This window comes from Pistacia vera, unplaced genomic scaffold (genome assembly GCF_008641045.1).
Source record: "Pistacia vera cultivar Batoury unplaced genomic scaffold, PisVer_v2 Contig104, whole genome shotgun sequence".
Taxonomy (NCBI): Eukaryota; Viridiplantae; Streptophyta; class Magnoliopsida; order Sapindales; family Anacardiaceae; genus Pistacia; species Pistacia vera.
Genome location: NW_022195071.1, coordinates 1,052,065 through 1,063,245, shown reverse-complemented (window position 1 = coordinate 1,063,245; position 11,181 = coordinate 1,052,065). Strand labels below are relative to the sequence as shown.

Below are 11,181 nucleotides of genomic sequence, written 5' to 3'. Positions count from 1 at the left end.
CTCCCATATCATCCTATTACTATATGTAGATGACATGTTGATTGCAGGGACTTGTAAACAGGATATAGAAAAGCTGAAAAGGCAATTGTCAAAGGAGTTTGCTATGAAGGATTTGGGAGCTACAAAACAAATGCTTGGTATGAGGATTACCAGAGACAAAGCTAAAGGTTTCTTGAATCTATCACAAGAAGAGTGTGTGAAGAAAGTACTCAATAGGTTCAATAGGGATGGAGCAAAGCTAGTAAGTACTCATTTGGCTAGTCACTTTAAACTATCCAAAGATCAGTCACTTACTTCAGAGCATGAGCGAGACTACATGGCCAAGGTACCCTAAGCATTAGCAATTAGTAGTTTTATGTATGCCATGGTGTGTACAAGGCCAAACATATCACATGTAGTGGGAGTTGTGAGTAGGTACATGAGCAATCCAGGAAAACAACATTGGGAAGCAGTAAAGTGGATTCTCAGATATTTGAAAGGACAAAGGATTCAGCATTATGCTTTAAGAAGTCAGACTTAGAGCTACAAGGTTATGTGAATGTTGATATGGTTGGTGACATTGATAACCGCAAGAGTACCATAGGTTATGTCTTTATATTAGGTGGTACAACGGTTAGTTGGGTTTCAAAGTTACAGAAGATTGTTTTTCTTTCTACTACAGAGGCAGAGTATGTTGCTATGACAGAAGCTAGTAAGGAGCTAATATGGTTACAGCGGTTTCTAGAAGAATTGGGTTAGAATTATGAGAAGAGTGCTTTGTATTGTGATAGTCAAAGTGCAATTCACCTAGCAATTCACCTAGTCTACCATGCTAAGACAAAACACATAGTTACCATTTCATACGCTCAGTTTTCAAAGAAGGAGTTATAGCTCTTGAGAAGATTCAAGGGAGTAAAAATTCAGCTGATATGTTTACAAAGGTGGTTACCATTGAGAAACTGAAGTTGTGTATAACTTCAGTTGAACTTCTCGCTTTAAAAAAAAAAAAAAAAGTTGATGTCGTTGCTGATGGAAGTGAAGAATTGAAGACATGTTGAATTAGTCTCCAAGTGGGAGATTGTTGAGATTGTGGAGTCAAATTCAATCCAAATTAAAGTTTGATTAGGACATGGGTTTTCCTAATTTGTGTTTAAGTGGAATTGTTTTCTTTTAGGAATACAATTGGGAATAAGATTATAATTGTAATAGGAATTAAAATAAAATTTCTATTAGAATATGAGATTTGAGTCTTATTAGGAATAATATCATATGTATTACCTATAAAAATGGGTTAAGTCCTAAAGTTAGATATCATAAATTGAATAGAAAGCAAAGCCACAATTAGAGAGTGAGAGCCACCAAATAGGGTTTAGTAAGTGAGCAAATTTGTAAGGCTTGACAAATTCTTGTAATTTTTCTTCTTCTTTATAGTAAAATTCTGCAGCGGCAAAGTGGACGTAGCTCTCATACGGAGAGTGAATCATTATAAATTTTGTGTTTGTGTCATTTGTTTGCATTATTTTCGCTTTCAAGGATTTAGGATTTGCTAGTATTTAATTAAATCCCCCCAATAGGATTATCAAAATACTCGTTTGTGCCATGATTTTTGAATTCTTGATTGAAGTGACCGGTCTTCTTTTCCAACAACGCACTGAATGACAACTTCCAAATTGTTTTGGTGTTCTGTAGCGTTTGGAAAAGAGATCTAGCCAATAGTATGTTAAATTACAGGGCCCTCTCATTATGGGCCTAATAAGTTATAATTATCATGCTGAAAATTTATCATAAACTAATTATCAGCTGTCATGTCGAGTTTGTGAGACAAAATTTTTAAGATTTGTTTGTCAACGTAGTATTACCCTATTATTTGTGCATTAATAGTCAATTTTGACATGCTCTAGCGAAAATATACTTAAAATAATAACTTAATTCTTTACAATTAACATGTTTGATAATACTTTGGGGGCGTTTGGTTGGGGGTTATGTGGGATTACTGGGGTTAAGTCATCTTATATTACTTGATTACCATGTTTGGTTGTCAAGTAATATAAGATACCGGTAATCTTCAAATACCAATAGTGGTTACTATTATTAATATTGAAAATAATCTAATTACCTCCATTTTCTTAGGTATTCTAAGATTACCAGAGTTATCTTTTTTTGTTACAATTCTAGCCCTTATTAATAAAATTTTAGGACAATAATGCCCTTATTTTTAATTTTATTTACATGAATATGGCTTTTACTATTTCACCTCAATTAATTAACTTTTTGGACAAAATTACCCTTAAATTCAAAACAAATTACAGCCCACCTAAGCCACCACCCCTACCCACCTGCAGCCGGCAACCACTGTCGAGGCCAGCCGCCGTCGCCATCAAAATGGCGCACGGAAGGACAAAAATGGCCACCGTGCGTCGATATGGCCGTTGACAACTAGATCTAATCTAGCCGTCAAAGGCCAGATTCGTCTATCTGGCCATATTGAGGGCCGTCAACGGCCATCGATCTGGTCGTTGATTGCCAGATCTGTCACGTCTGGCCATTTCTGGCCAGATCTCTGACCGAAAATGGCCATACGGTGCACGAAGGCCATTTCCTGCCTTCCTGCGTCGTTAGGTTGCTAGCTTCTGGCGGCCTGCGGTGATTGTCGACGGTCGGCAGTGGCTGGGTTGGTGGGGGTGCTTTGTTGATTTTTCAAACTTTTATTATGGGGTTGTTTTTGCTAAGTTTTTAAATGCAGAGGGGTTATAATAATTCAAATAATAATCAATATTAAAAAATAATATAATAATAATATTTAATTAGAGGACAATTCAGTAATTTAAATAACATACCCGCCAATTTATTCCTTCCAACTAAACATATTAATATAACATACCCACCAATTAACCAAACACATTTTTCTAAAGATTCTCAATAATCCAAGGTAATCCAACTTTTGAATAATCCAACATTCCCTTAACTAAATGCCTCTTTTAGGTTATTGTAACACACATTTTTGATATTTGATTATTATTAATTTTAAAAAATTATAAACGGATAGTTTAGTCAATTTGTGTGAAAATATGGTTCGATGTGGAAGGAAAAAAAAAAAAAAAAAAAAAAAAACTCTCTAAATAAGATATTTTTCAATCCAATCCAATCCAACTCCTTTTTTCTTTTAAATATTTAATTTGTAAATTATTGACTTGTTGCATAAGTTTACTAGATTCAGAATTTCCTATAAAAGCCAACAATTTTTTTATTATCAATTAAACCCCCACTCTTTCTCTATCTCATTTCCGTCTTCGTTTTTCAGATTTTTACCCCTTTCTCTCGCTTACTCTGTGCTAGGGTTTGGAATTTCGGTTTCTCTTTTCCCAAGTTACCCTCGTTTGACGCTCGCTTTGTTTGATCGGCGATAACTCATTACAAACCCCAAGGTTTTCGCTAAGGTTTACTCGCTATGGCGGCGACGATGGTGAGCTCGGCCGGTGGCTTACTGGCCATGTTGAACGAGAGTCATCCCTCCTTGAAATTGCACGCACTTTCTAATCTCAACAGCTTCGTTGATCAGTTCTGGCCTGAGATCTCCACTAGTGTCCCCATAATGTACGCAATTACCCCTTTCCTTTTTCGCGTTATTTCTTTATGTGTTTTTGTGTGTGTTTTTTGTGTTTAATTTCAGTTTTCGATCTTTATGGTTTGTCTGAGGATGAAATGTGAATCTTTGTGAGGTTAATTTTGTTTTGGGTCTTTCTTGGAAGAGGGGACATTGAGTTAACTGAGTAATTTAGTTGCTAATTGGTTGAAGATGAAAGGATTTAGTATTTTAGTTGTGCGATGTGGCATTATATTTCTGTTAGTGAATGGTTGTCTAGTTAATTTTTAAAAAGATCAGAAGAGGGGTTTTTTATTTCTGTTATGGGTTTAAATATGAGTGTATTGCTGCTTTAGGGAGAAATTGCTACTTCGTTACATTTTTATTTAGTGGTGGTTTGTTTCGACTTTATATTTTAGTTGGTTAACTTGGTAAAATGACGAAAGCTTTAGATGTTGTGAAAAATCTGATATTGTATTGGTCAATGATCGTCAGGGTAGTAACCATGAGCGAGTAATGGTACATGAGCTGCTTGTATTGGAGAGATATAGGATCTAAGTTTCAAACTGGCTACAGATTTTAATTTGCTCCTAATGTTGGTATCTCTCTTCACTATAATTTGTTTTCATTGGGTTAGACCTTTAGTAAGAGAATCCGACTTCCTATCTGATGGTGAAATGGAGCTTAATGATGGAAATGCTTGTAATAGGTGGTTGCTGTCTGGGTTTTGGTTGGTGATGATGGTGGAGTCTTGATGTTTTGTGTGTTGATTTTGTCTATGATCAGGCTCTTGATTGGGGGAAATAGTGATCTAACGTGTTTACAGGATCCTCAATGACTTTTTGTTGGATTACATAAGTCATTCTAGTTGAATGCAATGTGCAGTTCTGTTCTGTGGCTGTGTTGACTTAAATGATGTTCTGCTATCTAATGCTCCAATTTTCATCCTCGCTAGATTTCAATTAAAAATCCATTTTGACTGTGTACATGAGTCAAAGACTTATCTGATAAAAGTTTTCCTTCCCCCAGCGAAGGAAAAAAAGTGGATACATTAAGCCAGCAGCTAACTATCTCTGAAGTTTTTGACAGACTGAGTAGCTAATTGAAAAGTAAATAACAAATGGATAAAAAATCTCTAGGATTGATCTTTAATTTGAAGACTGAAATAAATAAAACGGGCCTCACTTTTTTTCATAACCATATTATTTATACTGCCCAAACTTTCTAGCAATTACTGTCTCATGGATTGGAGATTTTGTTGGTGTATATATATATCTCTGTGTGTATATAACGACAATTACTGCTGGTTATGTATGTTACTGCTTATTGCAAATATTTTTTTATTGGTGGTTTGTTACTCAGTGTGAAGATAATTTAGTGATGCTTAATGCTTTGTTAACTGCATTGATTGTGAAAATGTTGCACTTTTATATCGGTATTTATGTTGATATAGTTTCTTAGCACAGTAGGTCTTGTTTTGTATTTATAAATCAGACTGTGAATGCCAATATTTTTTCCTTCCTTTTGTGTTTCAGAGAAAGTTTATATGAGGACGAAGAGTTTGATCAGCATCAGAGGCAATTGGCTGCATTGTTGGTGTCCAAGGTTATAACTAATTTCATTCTTGTTGGGTAGAAGCAATATAGTGTTAACTTCCCTGATCTTTTCTTTACTTGGATTCTACTGTTGTCATCACAGGTTTTCTATTACTTGGGTGAACTTAATGATTCCTTGTCATATGCCCTTGGAGCTGGTTCCTTGTTTGATGTTTCAGACGATTCTGATTATGTTCATACACTTTTAGGTGAGGATAACTGTAGACATTCTTTGGTTTTGATCCCTGTAAGAGGGAAGGGGAGGAGAAGAACAGATAGGAGTTTGTTTAAGTCAAGCAAAATGTTTTTTGATTATGATTTTTATGTAGTTTCAGCTTTTTATTGAAACTATTTTTATTGACCTGATTTTTCAATTTGACTCTTATCCTCAGCTAAGGCTATAGATGAATATGCCAGTATCAAGTCAAAGGCAGCTGAATTGAACGATGAAGCAGCAAATGTGGACCCTAGGTTGGAGGCAATTGTGGAAAGAATGCTGGATAAGTATGTAAATGGTTCCTATTTATCTGTTGTCTCTTATATGTTTTCCTAGTTGGCTAAACATTCTTTCATGTAGGTGTATTACGGATGGAAAATACCAACAAGCTATGGGAATTGCAATTGAATGCCGGAGACTGGATAAACTTGAGGAAGCAATTACTAGGAGTGATAATATACATGGGACTTTGTCATATTGCATTAATGTCTCTCATTCCTTTGTTAATCGTAGAGAATATCGGCGTGAGGTGAGAAATTGTTCAGTGGTTTCAGAGGATGTTCTCTTACCTATTATTTAAGCTTTATCTTATTGTTTACTCAAGTTGAATCAGTTTGAGCCTATGTTATAGACTCTGAAAAATAGCCGCCATATGTCAAAAGATTCTTAAATATAGTTTGCCAATTTAGATGCCTTTTTTTGTGTGGGATGGTTTCTATACCATGCTATTACATTCGATTAAAATGTGTTATTATTCCTTATGTCTTCACTCAAGTATAATAGTTGATCATTTATTTCTTGAATTGTGATGAATTAGGAATTGTTAAGTAATTATCCAAGTCAATTTCACTATAGATAATCATAACAATGCAATTTTTTTATTATATAGGAAATGACCTTTCTAAAACCTACACATTCACACTTATGAGTTCCTTTTTGTGTCAACCTCATAATTTTTATTTCTTCATGTTATGCTGTTAACATCTCCGAATGCCTTAGTTTTTACATCCTTGTTGAGTACGATTCTAGTAGTTGGTTCCTTGATGTGTTCCATTGCTCCATATGTTCTAGTGGTTGCTGAAAGCGTACCTTGCTTTACTGATTTGAGTTTGAACTGAATGCTCCAAGAAGAGTTATTTACAAATGAAACTTGTGGTTGTATTTTCTGGATTGTTCTAAAACAATCCTGTGGTTCTTCCTGCAGGTGCTTCGTCTTCTTGTTAAAGTATACCAAAAGCTGCCTTCTCCAGATTATTTGAGTATCTGTCAGTGTCTCATGTTCTTGGATGAACCTGAAGGTGTTGTGAGTATATTGGAAAAGCTTCTCCGTTCCGAAAATAAGGACGATGCTTTATTGGCGTTTCAAGTAGCCTTTGATCTTGTAGAAAATGAACACCAAGCTTTTCTCTTGAATGTGAGAGATCACCTTCCTGTACCCAAATCTCTACCTTCAGAGTCCACTGAATCAGCTCCTGCTCAAAATGAAAGCACTGCTGCTGCAGAGGATGTTCAAATGACAGATGGAACCCCTGCTTCTAATGCAAATGTGCAGGAAACAGATCCAAAAGAAGTGAGTTACGCAGAGAGACTGAACAAAATCAGGGGAATTTTGTCTGGAGAGACATCAATACAGTTGACTTTGCAATTCTTATATAGTCATAACAAGTGAGCCCGTTTGTTCCTTCACCATTGTGGATTTCCATTTTTGTACAGTTTATTTGCAGAAAAACGTTACAAGGAATTTACATTATGGTTGTGTTTGTGTATAGGTCTGATCTTTTGATTCTGAAGACGATAAAGCAGTCAGTTGAGATGAGAAATAGTGTTTGTCATAGTGCAACAATTTATGCAAATGCAATTATGCATGCTGGAACAACTGTGGATACGTTTCTCAGGGAGAATTTGGTACAATAATCATATAACTTTTGTTGTTTTGCCTTCATGCTGATGTGCCCAGACACTTATTTATTCGTAATAAACTCATGTTGCTGATTCATGTGTATTGTCAGGACTGGTTGAGCAGAGCCACTAACTGGGCTAAGTTTAGTGCAACTGCCGGGTTAGGTGTTATTCATAGAGGCCATCTGCAGCAGGGAAGGTCACTGATGGCACCTTACTTGCCCCAGGGTGGGTCTGCTGGTGGTGGCAGTCCATACTCAGAAGGTGGTGCTCTGTACGCTTTGGGTCTCATTCATGCCAACCATGGTGAGGGCATTAAACAATTCCTCCGTGATAGCCTACGCAGCACTACTGTGGAGGTACTAAATTTTCAAGTCTACGGCATCTAATTTTTCTTTTTAGCCCATAAGGCTCCAGTACTTAGAAGAATCATAAATTGGAAACTTCTTTCAGGTTATTCAACATGGTGCCTGCTTAGGTCTTGGCTTGGCAGCTCTAGGAACTGCTGACGAAGATATTTACGATGATATAAAAAATGTGCTTTATACTGACAATGCTGTTGCTGGTGAAGCTGCTGGCATCAGTATGGGTCTGCTCATGGTCGGAACTGCTAGTGAGAAGGCAGGCGAGATGCTTGCTTATGCACATGAGACACAGCACGAGAAGATCATTAGGTGAGTCATGTTTGAAATCTCTTTGTTGCCTGAGGCTTAACTTAGCTATGGTGTCCACTCATTGGTCATCTGATTATATTTCAGGGGCTTAGCTTTGGGCATTGCCCTTACAGTGTATGGAAGGGAAGAAGAAGCAGATACATTAATTGAACAGATGACTCGTGATCAAGATCCCATACTGCGCTATGGAGGTATGTATGCGTTGGCATTGGCCTACAGTGGAACAGCTAACAACAAGGCCATTCGTCAGCTGCTACACTTTGCAGTGTCAGATGTGAGTGATGATGTTAGGAGGACTGCTGTTCTAGCACTTGGGTTTGTCTTGTACTCTGAGCCAGAGCAGGTCTGTAATTTCCTATCTTTTCAATTGTTTTTAACCTTTCTCATGGCACTTGTTTATCTGTTTGATTTCGTTATTGTCAATGCAATACGGTATTGTAAGCTCTTCTGTAGATATTAACAATAACATATTCATGAATATTTTGCATTCATATGTATTTATGTGTGTCTGTATTATAATTCTTTTATCTTTTTGTTTGTGCCTTGGCTTTTTTCGTCTTATGTATTTGTGTGTGGTGTGGGTGACGAGTGGATGGAGCAGAAGGAGTTAACTAATCTTTTTGGATCTCACTGTATTGTTAAACTGCAGACTCCTCGAATTGTCTCTCTGCTATCTGAGTCGTACAATCCACATGTCCGATATGGTGCGGCTCTTGCCGTAGGCATTTCCTGTGCGGGTACTGGCCTGAGTGAGGCTATATCATTGCTAGAGCCTCTGACTTCTGATGTTGTTGATTTTGTTCGTCAAGGTGCCCTCATTGCCATGGCTATGGTCATGGTCCAGATTAATGAAGCCAATGATTCTCGTGTTGGAACCTTCAGGTATTGTTGTAGTATCATGCTTTGCACTTGTATTTCACTTTTTAAGTTCGTATTGCTGATATGTTACTTTTTCTTAGGCGACAATTGGAAAAAATAATTCTTGACAAGCATGAAGATACTATGAGCAAGATGGGAGCAATCTTGGCCTCTGGAATTCTTGATGCTGGTGGAAGGAATATGACTATAAAATTACTTTCCAAGACAAAACATGATAAAATTACTGCAGTTGTTGGTCTTGCTGTTTTCAGCCAGTTTTGGTATTGGTATCCCCTTATATATTTCATAAGCTTGTCGTTCTCACCAACTGCTCTTATTGGACTCAACTATGACTTGAAAGTTCCCAAGTTTGAATTCTTATCGCATGCAAAACCTTCCTTGTTTGAGTATCCAAAACCAACTACTGTGCCCACCGCTACGTCAGCTGTAAAACTTCCCACTGCTGTTCTGTCAACATCAGCAAAGGCCAAAGCTAGGGCTAAGAAAGAGGCAGAGCAGAAAGAGAAAGTGAATAATGAAAAGACTGAGGCTGCTGGAAAAGGAAAATCATCTAGTGAAAAAGAAGGGGACTCTATGCAGGTCATTCTCAGTTTTTGTGATTTTCTGCCTTGTTAGTTTGAAGTAAATTTAATTTATTTGAAAAAAGAAAATACATGGATATATCTTGACAATGTTGTTACCTGATCTTGGTAGGTTGATACGCCACAGGAGAAGAAAGCAGAGCCTGAGCCATCTTTTGAACTTTTGACCAACCCAGCCAGGGTGGTTCCTGCTCAGGAGAAGTTCATCAGGTTTCTTGAAGACAGCAGATATGTGCCAGTGAAGTCAGCACCTTCAGGGTTTGTTCTCCTGAGGGACTTGCGTCCTAACGAACCTGAGGTGCTCTCGCTCACCGATGCACCTTCATCCACGCAATCACCTGCTGGTGGCTCAACTACAGGACAACAAGGTTCAGCTTCTGCCATGGCTGTTGATGAAGAACCTCAACCGCCGGCACCTTTTGAGTACACCTCATGATGTGGCCATCATTTCGGGTAATGTATGTGATTCTCATTGTCTTATGTGGAGAATTGTGATATCCTATGTGGAGTAAAAAATGAAATGGAAGTAATATGTGGAGGAAAGAGTCAAATCGGTGGAAGCAACTTATACCACAATGCAATCAACTGTCACAATGCTCTGGGCTTGGTGAGGAACTGAGGTTGAGTTTGCAGGCTGTCAACTGTTTATTTTTATATTTTTATTAGTTTGATAGTAATGTCTGAAGTTAAGTTCGATGGGGAACGGAAGAAGAAATCTGTATTACATTTGATGTATGTTGGAAAACTTCTGCCCTGGTTAGACATTGTTTTTTTTTTCTTTTTTCCCCCTCATAATCTTTTGATCTTGGGAAACTTCTTCCCTGTAATTGACTGAACAGGGCCAATGTTATATTGGTGTGTTTCCGTCGTTAGTTTTCTATCAAAAAAAGAGAAACCTCATGAAGTCTGCAAGCAATCAAAATCCATGTTTCTCATGTTAAATGATAAAGACTAGGTTTTCGTATTCAAATGAAATGACATTCAGCTCTGCAGCAATTTAATTAATATAATTTATGTTATTGTATTAAATATTAATATGAAAATATGATGCAATTGAAAATGGTGCATTGTTTAAATGGGCACATGTATGTTACAAGTGAAAATTATTGATCTGATTGTTACAAAAACTTTTCTAATTATTAAAATGAACAGTTTTGATGAGATATTAGAGGAAATCAAAATTATACTTAGTACATTTATACATGGTGTTGTATGATACAATTTTGTTCTCTATCATTTCTATAATGTTAGGTTGAAGACAATTTCCATCTTCTTCAGTGTCAGGCAGTGAGAGTAATGAAGGACAAATGTATCTACAAACTCTTTTATGTTTGGAGGAGCAATACTGTTTATCAAGTGTAGTAAGAAACTTATGTATAGCAATTTTATGGTATAATATTTTACAATTTAACAATATATTCAATCAAATTACATCAGATTTTAGAATTTATTAACAATTACCTATCCTAATTAAAAAGTAAAAAACTTAGCTAGACTTCCATCACTTCTTGTCTTTCAAAACTCTTCAAAATCCCACTTCAACTCCATCTTTTAACCAAGACTTTTTCATGGATTTCCTTGAATGAGATTTTCTTCTAAATTTTTTTGGTTAATTAGGTTCATAAACTATTATTTTCTTGTACTAAGATAATGTGTTCACTTTAAATATCGTTTTCACTTTTTTTTTTGATAATCGGGGTGTCTAGGCCAACTTACGCGCACCTCAACTAATCACCAGAGTTCATTGAATACCCTACCAGCCTAATATTCTAGG

General features: G+C 36.6%; 1 protein-coding gene across 1 annotated transcript; it reads left to right on the top strand.

Moving 5' to 3' along the window:
* Positions 1–3,250: 3,250 nt before the first annotated feature.
* Positions 3,251–10,311, top strand: LOC116125369 (26S proteasome non-ATPase regulatory subunit 1 homolog A). Its single transcript, XM_031411111.1, has 13 exons — positions 3,251–3,573; positions 5,098–5,167; positions 5,261–5,366; positions 5,550–5,661; positions 5,735–5,903; positions 6,579–7,039; positions 7,144–7,279; positions 7,384–7,632; positions 7,727–7,947; positions 8,032–8,290; positions 8,597–8,829; positions 8,907–9,405; positions 9,520–10,311. The coding sequence occupies exons 1-13, from the start codon at positions 3,428–3,430 to the stop codon at positions 9,841–9,843; spliced, it is 2,985 nt and encodes a 994-aa protein (XP_031266971.1). The 5' UTR covers positions 3,251–3,427; the 3' UTR covers positions 9,844–10,311.
* The last annotated feature ends 870 nt before the right edge of the window (positions 10,312–11,181 follow it).

Bases quoted from the DNA above. Each gene is read 5' to 3' on its own strand.
- LOC116125369 (XM_031411111.1), top strand. From the start codon at position 3,428: ATGGCGGCGACGATGGTGAGCTCGGCCGGTGGCTTACTGGCCATGTTG. The intron at 3,574-5,097 runs GTACGCAATTAC...TTTGTGTTTCAG, and splicing joins TCCACTAGTGTCCCCATAAT to AGAAAGTTTATATGAGGACG. The intron at 7,948-8,031 runs GTGAGTCATGTT...ATTATATTTCAG, and splicing joins CAGCACGAGAAGATCATTAG to GGGCTTAGCTTTGGGCATTG.